The following is an 18247-nucleotide window of genomic DNA, read 5'->3' as shown; positions in this document are numbered from 1 at the left end:
AACTTAACTCAACATAATAAAGGCCATATATGACAGACCCACAGCCAACATCATTCTCAATAGTGAAAAACTGAAACCATTTCCTCTAAGATCAGGAACAAGACCAGGCTGTGCACTCCCACCACTATTATTCAACATAGTTTTGGAAGTTTTAGCCACAGCAATCAGAGAAGAAAAAGAAATAACAGGAATCGAAATCAGAAAAGAAGAAGTAAAGCTGTCACTGTTTGCAGATGACATGACACTATACACAGAGAACTGTAAAGATGCTACCAGAAAACTACAAGAGCTAATCAATGAATTTGGTAGAGCAGCAGGATACAAAATTAATGCACAGAAATCTCTTGCATTCCTATACACTAATGATGAAAAATCTGAAAGAGAAATTAAGGAAACACTCCCATTTACCATTGCAACAAAAAGAATAAAATACCTAGGAATAAACCTACTTAAGGAGACAAAAGACCTGTATACAGAAATCTGTAAGACTGATGAAAGAAATTAAAGATGATACAAACAGATGGAGAGATATACCATGTTCTTGGATTGGAAGAATCAACATTGTGAAAATGACTCTACTACCCAAAGCAATCTACAGATTCAATGCAATCCCTATCAAACTACCAATGGCATTTTTCAAAGAACTAAAACAAAAAATTTCACAATTTGTGTGGAAACACAAAAGACCCCGAATAGCCAAAACAATCTTGAGAAAGAAAAATGGACCTGGAGGAATCAGGTTCCTAGACTACAGACTATACTACAAAGCCACAGTAATCAAGACAGCATGGTACTGGAACAAAAACAGAAAATACAGAACAATGGAACAGTATAGAAAGCCCAGAGATAAACCTACGCACATATGGTCACCTTATTTTTGATAAAAGAAGCAAGAATATACAATGGAGAAAAGACAGCCTGTTCAATAAGTGGTGCTGGGAAAACTGGACAGCTACATGTAAAAGACTGAAATCAGAACACTCCCTAACACCATACACAAAAATAAACTCACAATGGATTAAAGACCTAAATGTAAGGCCAGACACTATCAAACTCTTAGAGGAAAACATAGGCAAAACACTCTATGACATAAATCACAGCAAGATCCTTTTTGACCCACCTCCTAAAGAAAGGGAAATAAAAACAAAAATAAATGGGACCTAATGAAACTTAAAAGCTTTTGCACAGCAAAGGAAACCAGAAACAAGACGAAAAGACAACCCTCAGAACAGGAGAAAATATTTGCAAATGAAGCAACTGACAAAGGATTAATCTCTAAAATATATAAACAGCACATGCAGTTCAATATCAAAAATACAAACAACCCAATCCAAAATTGGGCAGAAGACCTAAATAGACATTTCTCCAAAGATGATATACAGATTGCCAACAAACACATGAAAGTATGCTCAACATCACTAATCATTAGAGAAATGCAAATCAAAACTACAATGAGGTATCACCTCACACCAGTCAGAATGGCAATCATCAAAGAGTCTACAAACAATAAATGCTGGAGAGGGTGTGGAGAAAAGGGAACCCTCTTGCACTGTTGGTGGGAATGTTAATTGATACAGCCACTGTGGAGAACAGTACCAACGTCCCTTAAAAAACTAAAAATAGAACTACCATACGACCCATCAATCACACTACTGGGCATATACCCTGAGAAAACCATAATTCAAAAAGAGTCATGTACCACAGTGTTCATTGCAGCTCTATTTACAATAGCCAGGACATGGAAGCAACCTAAGTGTCCATCGACAGATGAATGGATAAAGAAGATGTGGCACATATATACGATGGAATATTACTCAGCTATAAAAAGGAATGAAATTGAGTTATTTGTAGTGAGGTGGATGGACCCAGAGTCTGTCATACAGAATGAAGTAAGTCAGAAGGAGAAAAACAAATACCGTATGTTAACACATATATATGGAATATAAAAAAAAAATGTTCTGAAGAACCTAGGGGCAGGACAGGAATAAAGGTGCAGATGTAGAGAATGGACTTGAGGACACGGGGAGAGGGAAGTGTAAGCTGGGACGAAGTGAGAGAGTGGCATGGACATATATACACTACCAAATGTAAAACAGATAGCTAGTGGGAAGCAGCCACATAGCACAGGGAGATCAGCTCAGTGTTTTGTGACCACCTAGAGGGGTGGGATAGGGAGGGTGGGAGGGAGATGCAAGAGGTAGGAGATATGGGGATATATGTATATGTATAGCTGAATCACTTTTTTATAAAGCAGAAACTAACACACCACTGTAAAGCAATTATACTCCTATAAAGATGTTAAAAAATAAGTAAATAAATAAAATTATAAACAGGCCTGTATCTATTAAGAAATTTTAATTTATTGAAAACATCCCCCTCAAAGAAAACTTTAATCTACTTGATTACACTGGTAATGAAACAGTCAAGGAAGAACTAACACTAATCTTATAGAAACTATTTCAGCAAATAGAGAATGAGTGACCACTGCTCAATTTATTTTATGAGACTGGAATAAAACAACTTGGAAAAAAAGAAAACTACAGACAAATATCCTTCATGAATATATAAACAAATTTCATTAACAAAATGCTAGCAAATTGATTCTAACAATATATTAAACGGTAGGATTCATCCCAGAAATATAAGGTTAGTTTAACATTCAAAATTAATGTAATTCACCATGTGAAAAGAATAAAGGACAAAATCCACATAGATCATTTTAATAGATGCAGAAGAATTTTTTGAAAATTCAACACCCCTTGATGACAAAACAACAACAAAATAAAAAACCTCAGCAGGCTAAGAATAGTAAGGACCTTTCTCAACATGATAAATGGCATCAACAAAAAACCTATAGCTAACATTATACATAATGGTAAAATATTAAAGTGCATCCCCTGAGATCAGGAATAAGGTAATGATGCCCACTTTCACCTCTTCTATTCAGTATGGTACTAGAGCTCACAGTCATTGCAGTAAGGTAAGAAAAAATAAAAAGATCAGAAAGGAAGACAAAAAACTGTCATTGGCAAATGGCATGATTGTTTATATGAAAAATCACTCATAATCTGCAAAATAACGACTAGAACAAATGAATTTAGCAAAAAGTTACAGTTTCCAAGTTTTTTTAATCAATTGTATTCTTATATACTATCAGCAAACATTGGAAAATGAAGGTTAAAAAAAAATTATGCCAAAACCCATAAATACCAAGGAATAAACCTAACAAAAGACACCTAAGGGCTATACTGAAAACTACAAACATTCTAATAGAAGTTAAAGGAGGGCTAAACAAATGGAAACATATACACATCTAATGGATTGGAAGATTCAACATTGTTAAGATGACAGTTCTCTCTAAATCAATCTACAGACTCAATGAAAATTCCAGCAAGCTTTTTATTTTGTAGAAATTGACAAACTAATTCTAATATGTACATGGAGATGCAAAGGACCTAAAATAACCAAAATGATTTTTAAAACGAACAAAATTGGAGAACTTATCCTATCTGATATAGTATAGTATAGTAGAGTGTAGTAGAATAAACACAGTAGCCAAACTAGCTTGGTATTGGTGAAAAGGCAGACATGTAGATCATTGGAATAGAACAGAGAATCCAAAAACGGACCCTCACATATACGGGCAATTTTCGACAAAAGTGCCAAGGCAATTCAATGGGGAGAGGAAAGTCCTTCCAATAAATGGTGCTGAATATATGTATGGGGTAAAAACGAGTAATATCAACCTTTACGTTACACCAAACATAAAAATTGACTCAAGGGCTTCCCTGGTGGCGCAGCGGTTGGGAGTCTGCCTGCTGATGCAGGGGACACGGGTTTGTGCCCCGGTCCGGGAAGATCCCACATGCCGCGGAGCGGCTGGGCCCGTGAGCCATGGCCGCTGGGCCTGCGCATCCGGAGCCTGTGCTCCGCAACGGGTGAGGCCACAACAGTGAGAGGTCCGCACACCACAAAAAAAAAAAAAAAAAAAAAAAAAAAAAAATTGACTCAAAATAGATCATGTACTTAAATGTAAAATCTAAAACTACAGAACTCCTAGAATAAAAATAGAAGAAAATCTTTACTTACAACCTTGCAGTAGGCAAGTTTCTTGGAATATAAAAAGCCTGAACCATTAAAAAAATTGATAATAAAATATGTAATTGATAATCAAAAATTTTTAAATTTGTCCTTCAAAAGACACTATTAATAAAACAAAAAGGTAAGCCACAGACTGGGAGAAAACATTCACAGCCCACATATATCAGACAAATTACTTGTATCCAGAATATAAATTTATATAAATTTTACAACACAATAAAGACAAGTAACCCAATAATCAAAGGGCAAAAGGTCTGAACAGACACTTCACAAAAGATATATGAATGACCAATAAGCACAAGAAAAGATGCTCAACATCACTAGTCATGAGGGATATGCATAATAAAACTAAAATAAAACACCACTATATACTCTTTTGAATGGCTGAAATTTTAAAAACTGACCACATCAAGTGTTGATGAGAATGTGGAACAACTGAAATCTCACATACTGCTAGTAGTAATGGAAAATGGTACAACCACTTTAAAAACAAAAAGAAAAAAAAAAATCCTCCAGATCCCACCAACTAGTTTTTCCATTTTCCTTTCTGCAGGTCTTTATTCAAACACAGTTTGAAATAGCTGGAATTACATGTGTGATTTTTTTTTATCCTTTTTTTTTTTTACTTAACAGTGCATTACAAGTACCCCTGATTTACATAAAACAAATTATTTGTATACTCTGTCATCTCGTTTGGTACTGTCCAAGACTACATGTTCTAAGAGTCCAAGATCAGGATAGCTTCCATTCGCTTTGCACAGTGTGGCAGAGCCAACATGGAGGGAAAGGCAATTAGTGAATTGTTTTGTTTTATGATGAAAGTGAAATGTTCTCAGTGACATGTAGTAAGTTAATCTGCATCTCATCAAAGCTATTACCTTCTGGACAGAGTCCCAGTGCCTCGTAAGTAAGAAGTTCATTGGTGGAAAAGCAATCATGAAGTTCTATTACATCAATATCACTTGGTCTCAGGCCAGATTTCTCATAGCACTTTCTGGCAGCTTCTTTACTCATATCAAAGCCAACCTAAAACCAAAACCATATATAAATAAATTAAGGGCATCACAACTGGGACTTTTATATAAGGCTTATAAGAGATTAATATGTATAACCTTAACAGTTGAGAACTGACCATAAATATTGAAATCTCAGTTAATTCTGTATTACACAGAAAGTCCAAATCAAAGAATATCCGGGGGGAGAATGAACATACACATTACATTTTGTACTATAAAAAGGACTTACAATTCCTCATGCCATATCCTGTGCAAAGTTACAAAAACTCTATCAAACCACAATATATAGTTGTGGTAGATAGGTTGAAGAGATTTATCAAGAGACCATTATGATTCAGATACACTGAAAAATATGGGTGAATTTCTATATGAAAATAAACAATCTTCTTTTAGAAGATCATATAGGATTCAAACCATTTTTCCAAAATTCATGCTATTAACATCCCTTTGGTCTCAGATAATAACATGCAAACTCACCTCTTTTCCAAGGAATAAAACTGTGATGTGATGGAAAATGTACTACAATCAGAAAACCTGAGTATAAGTTTCACCTCTGCCACACCCTAGCTTGTGTGATCTTGGGCAAGTTACAGAAACATTTTAAAATTCAAAGCATTGTTGTAAAATCATTTTGTAAACTTGGACGTAAACCATATGCTTATTTATATATGTGTGTGTACATAATGCACATTTTTATATGTGTATATATGTATTTATCTTCAAATATTCAACTAACTTAGGTCAGAATTCTTATCTTTTTTACTTCCTCCATTTTGTACTCAATCTTCAATCAGTGATTTTTAAAGTGCAAAAAAGTTCCTGAAAATATCTTTGTTTTTCCCTTAACTCTGTAAGACTGGAGTTCTGGGCATATTTAGGCAACTCAAAATTTTTTAAAATAGCCCACTAGTTAGTTAAAAGTGCATGCATATGTTCTTATCAGTTATTTTCCCTTAACAGATTCTTAAGGATGGGTTATAATATTAAATTTTCTAGACCAATTTTTTTCAAGTAAATAATGTTCAGAGCTGATGATATGATGTCACTTTGAAATTTGGAAAAAGAAATCCCTTGACTGATTAATAAAACAGAATCTCAGACACACCATTTTAATAATGCTTTTTTCTTCAAACGAGCTTGGCATATCAGTCACCATCTCTTGAGCCAAAATTTCCACAGCTTTGGATTTCAGGCCGTGCTTCTGTACAAATGCTTCACTAGCCAAAATTGCCGCTGCAGCACCATCTGAAGTGGGACTAAGAGGAGGTGAAAATAGTTATTTATACCTGGTTCACCTCGATCTTAGGATTTCAGTCTAGGAGTTCTGTCAGTGTAGAAAGGCTGGGTGTATGCTTGCTGGTCATTGGACTGTCTTTGTAATATCTGCAGTTATAAATTATACATGCTTCACACCTGAAGACTGAACTTCTAACAAGAATTTAAACGCTATCAGTCACTGCTTGGTCTCTAAGTGTCTCTCCCAAAAAGTTCTTATTGCAAAGAATCCCAGATTTGCCTCTGCAGATACATAAGGTATTTTCTGGTGACTTCTGAGGAGTCCACAAGGTTATTCCTGAGCTAATAAAGATTCTACTATAGGCCTAACTAGCTCCAACTTTGCTATCTCCCAAATAATCAGTCTTGGAATCCTTTTGGAAACTGGGAAAGGATGGAATAGGAGATACCAGAAAGCCCATGGTTTGGTTAAGACTCTTGAGATCTCCTCAAAATAGACCTTTTCCGGGGGCTTCCCTGGTGGCGCAGTGGTTGAGAGTCCGCCTGCCGATGCAGGGGACACGGGTTCGTGCCCCGGTCTGGGAAGATCCCACATGCCGCGGAGCGGCTGGGCCCGTGAGCCATGGCCGCTGAGCCTGCGCGTCCGGAGCCTGTCCTCCGCAACGGGAGAGGCCACAACAGTGAGAGGCCCGCGTAACGCATAAAAAAAAAAAAAAAAAAAAAAAAAAAAAAATAGACCTTTTCCTTAGAGCAGCTGTGAAGGAAGGCAGCAGACACAAGAAGCCTTCTGTGAGTTGAGCTGTACTTTAAAAATGGGCAGACACTCATACTGCTACAGATAAAAATGGACGTCACTTGTTCACTTGCATCCCAGACAGTAACTCCAGGACACATCCAGGTGAGAGTTAGGCACAGGGAGGAGCTATGCAATACTAACTCAGTCTTCCAGGAGACAGATATTGTCAAGCAATTTTCAAGACAGAGTTACTATCATTATTAGAACTTTGATTTTTTTTCTTGTTTTACCTTTACTCGTAGTTAGTATGACTGAGTAAAATTTCCTACAGTAGAAATATACAGCAGAGAAAACAAAATGGTCAAGGGAAAAACCTTTGGACTCCACTGGCCTCCCAAGCCACATTTAAATGAATAAATACTATTAAAACAGAGTAGCTGGAAGTCATGAGAAAAGGAAGTAAAATATATAATTTTCCAAGATAAAAGACAATCTGTGCCTAGACAGGAATAGGAAGCAAGGGTGCTCACTCCAGGGTAAGGACTATACTTGGTAGGAGTTCTATAAAAGCAGATACAGATATAGATATACCCAGATACAGTGCCTATAGTCTACCCAAGGGATAGAGGGGGTCGGGGGGGGGGGGCGGGGGAGAAGGCACAGTACTTCTATTAAATATTAAAATGTGTTTTTCTTACCAACATTGTAAGATAGTCAAAAAATCAAAAATTTTTTGAGATGCCATCACTTCATCTAAACTGTACTCCTTTTGGAACTGGGAATACCTAAATATAAAATAAATAGTTACAGAATGTGAGGTAGCAATCACAATTTTTGTTGAAGATGTTCTGGTCCAGAAGTTAAAGAGAGAATAACACATAAATACTCTTTTCACAAACGAAAGATAGGCTTTCAACAAACCATTTCAATCTACAATAAATAAGTCATTTGAATTGAATTTTTAAAATTCCTAACTCCAAAATATCATGTTGTATAAAAAAACTTTTGTCTAATTTTTGTCCTGGGTTCCTGGCATGGAGATTCTAAAACCCTTGGAATTTCCTGAGTAATAGAAGTGTCTTTGTTATGCTAATTAGGTAACTTGCGGTGGTCCCCTTGTTAGCTGGGGGATAAGGGAGGGATGAGCCAGGGGTCTGGTCACCAGAAAGATCAACCATGCGAATACAAGATTGGGACTTTTGAACCAGTTTGACCCCTAGGGAGAAGAGGGGGGCCTAGAGATCGAGTGGCCAATGATTTAATTGAATATGCCTGCATAATGAAGCCCCAGTACAAACTTTAGAAACTGAAGCTTGGTGAAGCCACCTGGTTGCTGAGTACCTTCACATACCAGGAGGGTGTTGTGCCCTGACTCCATGGGAAGAGGGCATGGAAGCTCTGCACTAGGAACCTTCCCAGTCATTATCCTATGTGCCTCTTCATTTGGCTGTTCCTCAGTAAGTACAGTACTTTCCTAAGTTCTGTGAGTCATTCTAGGAATTATCAAACATGAGAGGATCATGGGAACCACAGAATTTATAGTCAGTTGGTCAGAAGTGCAGGTGGCCTGGGGATCTTACTTCATCTGGCATCTAAAGTGAGAGCAGTCTTGTGAAGTCTTAATTCATAGAGTCTGCATTAACTCTGGGTGGCAGGTACCAGAATTAAATTGCAGTACACCCAGTTGGTGTCAAACCAGTTGGAGGTTAAAATAAAATACCTTTTTTTTTTTCCTGGAGAATTACAAAAATATTAGTTCCTTAAAAGCAAAATTAAATGACTTGCAATTCAGCCAACTTTTGTGGTGATAATATTATACAACTACATTTAATGAAAGCTAATGGCATTCTTAAATAAATGTATAAAACCTGTAATAAAATATCTGCATTCTCCTCAGCCAACTGCTTATTTCTGGTATTGAGTCAATATGAAAATACGTTCTTTCAAATGAGCCTTGTGTCTAGGGTTTTTAATGTCTGAGAGGTTCGAAAATCATTAAAATTGTTTCACATGGAAAAAAATAAATATATCTGCATTCTTCAAAACACATTTCCTTTCTCATCACTGCCAAGAAGAAACTTATTTTCATCCCCTTTGGTGCCTCTAACAATATAATCAGATGGTTTCAGAAATTGCTCTGGAAAGACAGCAGCTCAAATAGATACAATAAGGGAGTTTCTAAAAGCAAACTTCAACTGGTATGGAAATTAAGCAATTCCAGTGTTGAGAAATCAAGCCCATGTAACTTAGATCTGCATACTACCATCTGCACCTTTGCTTCTGAAGCTAACTTTGACCATCACCAACTTTCAAAAAAATTCTTTATTTAAGCCAGATCCTGTACTAGACAGTGGGGACATGGACATAGTCCCTACCCTCAAGGAACTCAGTCTGAATCCACGACAATAAATACACCATCCTAGTATGATAAATGCCATGATAGAAATGTTATACAGGATGCCATGGGACCAACAGGATACACATCAAACCCAGATACCAAAGGGGACTTCCTCTCTGAGGTTAGGCCAATAAGAGGAAATAGGAGATAGAGAATTCCTGGCAAAAGGGTCAGCACATGCAAAGCCTCCTGAGGTGAAACAGTTTATTGAAGCTAGAGCGTGACATCTGGGAAGGAATATGGAGGCAAGATGAAGAAGAGGGGGCAGGAGACATGAACAAGGATCAGATCATGAAAGGCCAGTATATGGTGTTTACATTATACTGAAAACAATGAGGAACTACTAAAGGATATTAAGCTGGGAGTGACATGACCAGATTTGTATTTCAGCAAGAAAGCTGTGGTATGGAAAAGGGACACTAAAAAGGCATTACCAAAAGCAAGTAAACCAACTAAGAGATTGGGGCAATAATTAAGGCAAGAAATGATAAGGGCCTAAAATAGGGAATTGGAAGTAAAAGATGGAGAGAAGCGGGACTTCCCTAGAGGTCCAGTGGTTAAGACTCCGTGCTTCCAATGCAGGGGGCGCAGGTTCAATCCCTGGTCAGGGAACTGAGATCCCACATGCTGTGCAGCGCAGCCAAAAAATAAAATTAAAAAAAAAATATATGGAAAGAAGTAATGAATTCAAGAGATAGTAAGGAGGGAGAGTTATAGACACAGGTCCGAAGGCTCAAGTGGCAGAAGCTATCCCTAATCTTATACTACTGATCACAGATTCTCACTGCCTTTAGGTATTCTTCTAATCTGTGAGGAAGCACTTGAGAAGGTTCTTAACTCAACCTTCTTAGAAATATGTAACAGGTTATCTCTAATGACTGGTCAGCAAACACAGAATTATCTTTCTTCACTAGTCAAGCAAAACCTAGTGTAAGAAGTTAGCATCTGAAATTTCTGAGCCAAACCTAGGCTATTCTTGGCTGTTTCAGTGAGTTTTAAATGATGAAGCTGACATTCAGAAATAACATTTGCCTATTCAACATAATTGAGAACTTATAATACATAGCAGAAGATCCATGAGGACAAGGAATTTACCCATCTTGTTCACTGCTATATCACTAGTAGCTTTACCAGCGTCCTGCACATAGTAGGCTACTGAATACATAATAGCTGAGTGAATGAAAATCCTTTAGAAGAATGCTGTAATGAGTGGATAAATGAGTACCTGGTTGGGCAGGGAGTTAAGTAAAAGAAAGACTCGGAAGTTTTGCTTCTCTGGGGAAGGTCAAGAGCTGCTCTTTGGAGACTCAAAGCCAGGAAACTGCATACTGTCAACTCCTCAATATGTTGGTACAGTTCCTCACTAGTTTCAGGAAATCACAAGGATTTTTAATGGTTCTCCAAGTTCTAAGGACAAAGAAATCCGCTCTAGACCATATTTATGGGCTTAAGACTGCTTATCCTAACTACTATTCAGTAACAGCAAAGCTTTATTGAGCATATACTATGTTCCAATACCCTAATAGGTACTGAAGATATAAAGATGAGACATAATCTCTGCTCAAGGATCATCATGATCAGAGGAGAAAGATTTATAAATAAGTATGATACACTGTGATATGTTGTAACAGACATATACAGACAGTACAATGAAGCTCATGAGAAAAAATAGTTATGCCTATTTAAGAAGGTACTAAGAGAAGCAATGATATTTGGGTTGAGACTTGATGAGTAAGTAGATACTTGCCAAACAAAAGAAAGGCAGAAGGATATTCCAGGGAGAGTTAACAGCATAACTAAAAACACAGAAACAAGCACAGTATAATACACTTAAGGAATACCAAGTAATCTTGTGAGAGATGAGATTGAGAATAACCAGGGAAGTGGTAGGAAATAAGACCAGCAAAGTAGAACGAGGCCAAATTGTAACAGGCTTGTTATCTCATATGAAGGAATTTCTATTTTATTATATAAGCAAGGGAATGAACCAAAGCTTCCACAATACCCTTAGATCTTTCGCAAAATACCATTAAATTTAGGGCATGGGAGTAGATATTATTTGTTAATTAGGTATACCCTGAATTCAAACATCAATTCAAAATCAGAAGAATGAGGAGAACAAGTAGTAGCATGAAGTATTAGAAATATGTGGTAATGACACCTGTGGTATAAAATGTCCCTTATCATGTTTTTATGTTTATTAAACATGGCAAAATTTGTTTAATAGTTCAGAAACAATTTACTGAGCACTGATTATGTTCCAGACTCCGTGCTAAGCATTAAGAACATAAAGATAAGAGATGGCTCTTGCCCTCAAGGAGTTTATAATCTAGTAGAAGGAAAAATATAAACACTATTTTACCACTATTTAGAATGATCCTGAGCAAGCTACCTAATTTCTGTAGGCCTCGTTTTCACGATCTATAAAATAAGAATAAAAATAACTACCTTATAGGGTCCTTGAGAGGATTAAATGAAAATGTACATAAAAGTACCTAGCACAGTGACACAGAGTTGGCATTTAATAAAGTTAGCTACTATTCTTTTATTGCCTAGTGGTTTGCTTTCGTAGAGATTCTACTTGTGTGGCACTAATTCATTTCCCAGTGAACCAATTTTACTCAGCAACCATTAAGTACATGCTATGAGCCATGCATTGCACTAGGCACTAGGGATTCAAAGATTAATTATCAGTAATACATATGATGTGATTTTACTTCAGACTATTTTTTAGGATATAAATAACCACATTATTCTATCAGAGTAAGAGTTAATGACACTAACATAATTAAAATGCAAATAATTTAATATAAAGTAATTAAAACAACCACTTTAATTGATCAAAACAAACTAAGAAAAGTTTTTAAAAATGGTTTAAAATGGGGCCTGGTTATTTCCAATTAAAATTATTATAATACATTTCATTTACTAGAGTTAGAACCTATGACCAATTATATCTTTTAATGCCAGCCATTCACATTCTTTCTTAAAAGAGCAACTAAGCTTAAATGGCATTTTAAATATAAATAGACCAAAACCTAAACTGAAAAGTAGTCAAAAGTTTACTTGGGCACAAGCCTTTCATAAGAAGAAAAACATTCTAGTTAACATCTTTGAGGTCTTACATTTGCTTTTCAAGTATAAAGTTGCATATTACATAGCAGGATAACCCAGATTCTCACTATTTCATATCTCTGAAATACTTACGGGTTATTAACTGAATGTTTATGATTTTTCCATCCAATTTTTGCAAAGTGTTCAAGTTTTGTTCCTGTAGAGAAAGTAAACTTCTATTAGTGAGTTAACGCTTTCCTGTTGCTTGTTAACAAATGTTGCAATGATACTCAGTATCCTTCTAATATTTCCACATTTTCCCATGCATAGATACCAGTATTGGAAACTTCAACACTGATCCCTCACATAAACATTTCTTTATAATTAAACTGGGGTGTATTTCATGAATTGAATCAACAAATAAGCATATGATATGAAAATAGTTCAAACTGGCCTATTCTACCTAGTACAACTAGGGTCTACTTTCAAAACCCAGAAAATATAGCCTAGGACCACAGTGGTTATAAGGCAGGAAAGCACTGCCAGCAATACTTCAAGGAGTCTGCCAAAACATCCCAACATCCCTGGACGAAGTGAATTTTACAATTCAAACCTCTAGGGCCTGAACTTCTTTTGCCTTATGATAAGGCAGAAAGGTCTTCAGAAGAGTTAGTCTAACAAGAAAAGGGTATACTTTTTAAATTCTTTAACAGAAAATTCAAACAGTAGTGTCGGAAAATAAAAGCAAGCACATTAATGAAGTAAAATTTGTAAAAGTCTTGTTTATTATTTTTAAGAAGATGAAACAGAATAAAATAGGTTTTGAATCCTCCTTTGGAACTAGAAAGACCAAGGAATGAAAAAGTGCACTGATCGGAGCTGATAATATTAAGTTAATACACAGCACAATAAAGTGGAGAGTTCCCATTTCTGTTTTACCTCTACCTTTTATGTCAAGGAGGGTGATCTTCAGAGCAGAAATGACATACATATAATTGAACAAATCTTCTCTCAATTCTAATAAAAATGGAAAAAAGTAGAGACCACACTAGCGATCTCATACCAATAAGAGTAAGTGACTGATCCAGAGGCAGTCAGAACGGGTCCAGTAAGAACAAGCCACATCAAATTCATATCTTTTTTTTGAATTTTAGTTTTTTTATACAGCAGGTTCTTATTAGTTACCTATTTTATACATATTCGTGCATATATGTCAATCCCAATCTCCCAATTCATCCCCGCACCACCCCCATCCCCCACTTTCCCCCCATGGTGTCCATACATTTGTTCTCTACAACTGTGTCTCTATTTCTGCCTTGCAAACCAGTTCATCTGTACCACTTTTCTAGATTTCACATATATGCATTAATATACGATATTTGTTTTTCTCTTTCTGACTTCACATTGTATGACATTCACTAGGTCCATCCACGTCTCTACAAATGACCCATTTTCGTTCCTTTTTATGGCTGAGTAATATTCCATGGTATATATGTACCACATCTTCTTTATCCATTTGCCTGTCGATGGGCATTTAGATTGCTTCCATGTCCTGGCTATTGCAAATAATGCTGCAATGAACACTGGGGTGCATGTGTCTTTTTGAATTATGGTTTTCTCTGGGTATATGCGCAGTAGTGGGATTGCTGGGTCATACGGTAATTCTATTGTTAGTTTTTTAAGGAAACTCCATACTGTTCTCCATAGTGGCTGTATCAACTTACATTCTCACCAACAGAGCAAGACAGTTCCCTTTTCTCCACACCCTCTCCAGCATTTGTTGCTTGTAGATTTTCTGATGATGTCCATTCTAATGGGTGTGAGGTGGTACCTCACTGTAGTATTGAGTTGCATTTCTCTAATAATTAGTGATGCTGAGCAGCTTTTCATGTGCCTCTTGGCCATCTGTATGTCTTCTTTGGAGAAATCTATTTAGGTCTTCTACCCATTTTTCAACTGGGTTGTTTTTTTTTAAATATTGAGCTGCATGAGATGTTTATATATTTTGGAGATTAATCCTCTGTCCATTGATTCGTTTGCAAATATTTTCTCCCATTCTGAGGGCTGTCTTTTTGTCTTGTTTATAGTTTCCTTTGCTGTGCAAAAGCTTTGAAGTTTCATTAGGTCCCATTTGTTTATTTTTGTTTTTATTTCCATGACTCTAGGAGGTGGGTCAAAAAAGATCTTGCTATGATTTATGTCAGAGTGTTCTTCCTATGTTATCCTCTAAGAATTTTATAGTGTCCGGTCTTACATTTAGGTCTTTAATTCATTTTGAGTTATTTTTGAGTGTGATGTTAGGGTGTGTTCTAATTTCATTTTTTACATGTAGCTGTCCAGTCTTCCCAACACCACTTATTGGAGAGGCTGTCTTAACTCCATTGTATATCCTTGCCTCTTTTGTCATAGATTAGTTGACCATAGGTGTGTGGGTTTATCTCTGGGCTTTCTATCCTGTTCCATTGATCTATATTTCTGTTTTTGTGCCAGCACCATATTGTCTTGATTACTGTAGCTTTGTAGTATAGTCTGAGGTCAGGGAGTCTGATTCTTCCAGCTCTGTTTTTTTCCCCTCAAGTTTCCTTTGGCTATTCGGGGTCTTATGTGTCTCCATACAAATGTTAAGATTTTTTTTCTAGTTCTATAAAAATGCCATTGGTAATTTGATAGGGTTGCATTGAATCTGTACATTGCTTTGGGTAGTATAGTCATTTTCACAATATTGATTCTTCCAATCCAATAACATGATATATCTCTCCATCTGTTTGTGTCACCTTTAATTTCTTTCATCACTGTCTTATAGTTTCTGAGTACAGGTCTTTTACCTCCTTAGGTATGTTTATTCCTAGGTATTTTATTTTTTTGTTGCAATGGTGAATGGGATTGTTTCCTTACTTTCTCTTTCTGATCTTCGTTGTTAGTGTATAGGAATGCAAGATATTTCTGTCCATTAATTATTGTATCCTGCAACTTTACCAAATTCATTGATTAGCTCTAGTAGTTTTCTGGTGGCATCTTTAGGATTATCTATGTGTAGTATCATATCATCTGCAACCAGTGACAGTTTTACTTCTTCTTTTCCAATCTGTATATCTTTTATTTCTTTTTCTTCTTTAATTGCCATGGCTAGGACTTCCAAAACTATGTTGAATAATAGTGGCAAGAGTGGACATCCTTGTTTTGTTCCTCATCTTAGAAGAAATGCTTTCAGTTTTTCACCATTGAGAATGATGTTTGCTGTGGGTCTGCTGTATATGCCCCTTATTATGTTGAGGTAGGTTCCCTCTATGCCCCCTTTCTGGAGAGTTTTATCATAAACAGGTGTTGAATTTTGTCAAAAGCTTTTTCTGCATCTATTGAGATGATCATATGGTTTTTATTCTTCAATTTTTTAATGTGGTGTATCACACTGATTGATTTGCATATGTTGAAGAATCCTTGCATCCCTGAGATAAACCCCACTTGATCGTGGTGTATGATTCTTTTAATGTGTTGTTGGATTCTGTTTGCTAGTATTTTGTTGAGGTTTTTTTTTTTTTTTTTTTTTTTCTGTACGCGGGCCTCTCACTGTTGTGACCTCTCCCACTGTGGAGCACAGGCTGCGGATGCACAGGCTCAGCAGCCATGGCTCATGGGCCCAGCCGCTACACGGCATGTGGGACCTTCCCGGACCGGGGCACGAACCTGCGTCCCCTGCATTGGCAGGCAGACTCTCAACCACTGCGCCACCAGGAAAGCCCTGTTGAGGATTTTTAGATCTATATTCATGAGTGATATTGGTCTGTAATTTTCATTTTTTGTAGTATCTTTGTCTGGTTTTGGTATCAGGGTGCTGGTGGCCTCATAGCATGAGTTTGGGAGTGTTCCTTCCTCTGCAATTTTTTGGAAGAGTTTGAGAAGGATAGGTGTTAGCTCTTCTCTAAATGTTTGATAGAATTCACCTGTGAAGCCATCTGGTCCTGGACTTCTGTTTGTTGAAAGGTTTTTAACCACAGTTTCAAATTCATTACTTGTGATTGGTCTCTTTATATTTTGTTTCTTCCTTGTTCAGTCTTAGAAGGTTATACCTTTCTAAGAATTTGTCCATTTCTTCCAGGTGGTCCATTTTATTGGCATAGAGTTGCTTGTAGTAGTTTCTTATAATGCTTTGTATTTCTTCAGTGTCAGTTGTAACTTCTCCTTTTTCATTTCTAATTTTACCGATTTGAGTCCTCTCCCTCTTTTTATTGATGAGTCTGGCTAAAGGTTTATCAATTTTGTTTACCTTCTCAAGGAACCAGTTTTTAGTTTTATTGATCTTTGCTCTTGTTTTCTTTGTTTCTATTTCATTTATTTCTGCTCTGATCTTTATGATTTCTTTCCATCTGCTAACTTTGGGTTTTGTTTGTTCTTCTCCCTCTAGTTTCTTGAGGTGTAAAATTAGATTGTTTCTTCGAGATTTTTCTTGTTTCTTGAGGTAGGATTGTATTGCTATAAACTTCCCTCTTAGAACTGCTTTTGCTGCATCCCATAGGTTTTGGATTGTCATATTTTCATTGTCATTTGTCTCTAGGCATTTTTTGATTTCCTCTTTGATTTCTTCAGTCATCTCTTGGTTATTTAGTAACATATTGTTTAGCCTCAATGTGTTTGTGTCTTTTTATATTTTTTCCCTGTAATTTATTTCTAGTCTCATAGCACTGTGGTCGGAAAAGATGCTTGATGTGATTTCAATTTTCTTAAATTTACCAAGGCTTGATTTGTGACCTAAGATATGATCTATCCCGGGGAATATTCTGTGTGAACTTGAGAAGAAAATGTAATCCACTGTTTTCGGATAGAATGTCCTATAAATATCAATTAAATCTATCTGCTGTATTGTATCATTTAAAGCGTGTGTTTCCTTATTAATTTTCTGTCTGGATGATCTGTCCATTGTCGTAAGTGAGGTGTTAAAGTCCCCTACTATTACTGTGTTACTGTCAGTTTCCTCTTTTATAGCTGTTAGCATTTACCTTACGTATTGAGGTGCTCCTATGTTGGGTGCATATACATTTATAAGTGTTATATCTTCTTCTTGGATTGATCCCTTGATCGTTATGTAGTGTCCTTCTTTGTCTCTTGTAACATTCTTTATGTTAAAGTCTATTCTGATATGAGTATTGATACTCCAGCTTTCTCTTGATTTCCATTTCCATGGAGTCTTTTTCCATCCCCTCACTTTCAGTCAGTATGTGTCCCTAGGTCTGAAGTTGGTCTCTTGTAGACAGCATATATATGGGTCTTGTTTTTGTATCCATTCAGTGAGGCTGTGTCTTTTGGGTGGAGCATTTAATCCATTCACATTTAAGGTAATTATCATTATGTAAGTTCCTATTACCATTTTCTTAATTGTTTTGGGTTTGTTTTTGTAGGTCCTTTTCTTCTCTTCTGTTTCCCACTTAGAGAAGTTCCTTTAGCATTTGTTGTAGAGACGGTTTGGTGGTGCTGAATTCTCTTTGCTTTTGCTTGTCTGTAAAGCTTTTGATTTCTTCATCAAATCTGAATGCGATCCTTGCTGGGTAGAGTAATCTTGGTTGCAGGTTCTTCCTTTTCATCACTTTAAATATATCGTGGCACTCCCTTCTGGCTTGTAGTTTCTGCTGAGAAATCAGCTGTCAACCTTATGGGAGTTCCCTTGTATGTTATTTGTCATTCTTCCCTTGTTGCTGTTAATAATTTTTCTTT

The 18247-nt window shown here is 36.4% G+C and overlaps 1 protein-coding gene across 2 annotated transcripts in view; it reads right to left on the bottom strand.

Annotated features, from left to right (window-relative positions):
- SCP2 (sterol carrier protein 2) overlaps positions 1–18247 on the bottom strand; it is a 165457-nt gene that overhangs the window by 90626 nt on the left and 56584 nt on the right. For both annotated transcript variants that reach the window (XM_032634570.1, XM_032634573.1), the window contains 4 exons: positions 12695–12758; positions 7788–7874; positions 6223–6373; positions 4980–5127 (listed from right to left, as the gene is read on the bottom strand). In XM_032634570.1, coding sequence (XP_032490461.1) covers positions 4980–5127; positions 6223–6373; positions 7788–7874; positions 12695–12758 — 450 coding nt within the window. The remainder of the gene's footprint in view (positions 1–4979; positions 5128–6222; positions 6374–7787; positions 7875–12694; positions 12759–18247) is intronic.

This window comes from Phocoena sinus, chromosome 1 (assembly GCF_008692025.1).
Source record: "Phocoena sinus isolate mPhoSin1 chromosome 1, mPhoSin1.pri, whole genome shotgun sequence".
In the NCBI taxonomy this organism is placed as follows: Eukaryota; Metazoa; Chordata; class Mammalia; order Artiodactyla; family Phocoenidae; genus Phocoena; species Phocoena sinus.
The sequence above is the reverse complement of the archived record's forward strand: the minus strand, read 5'-3'. Positions and strand labels throughout refer to the sequence as shown.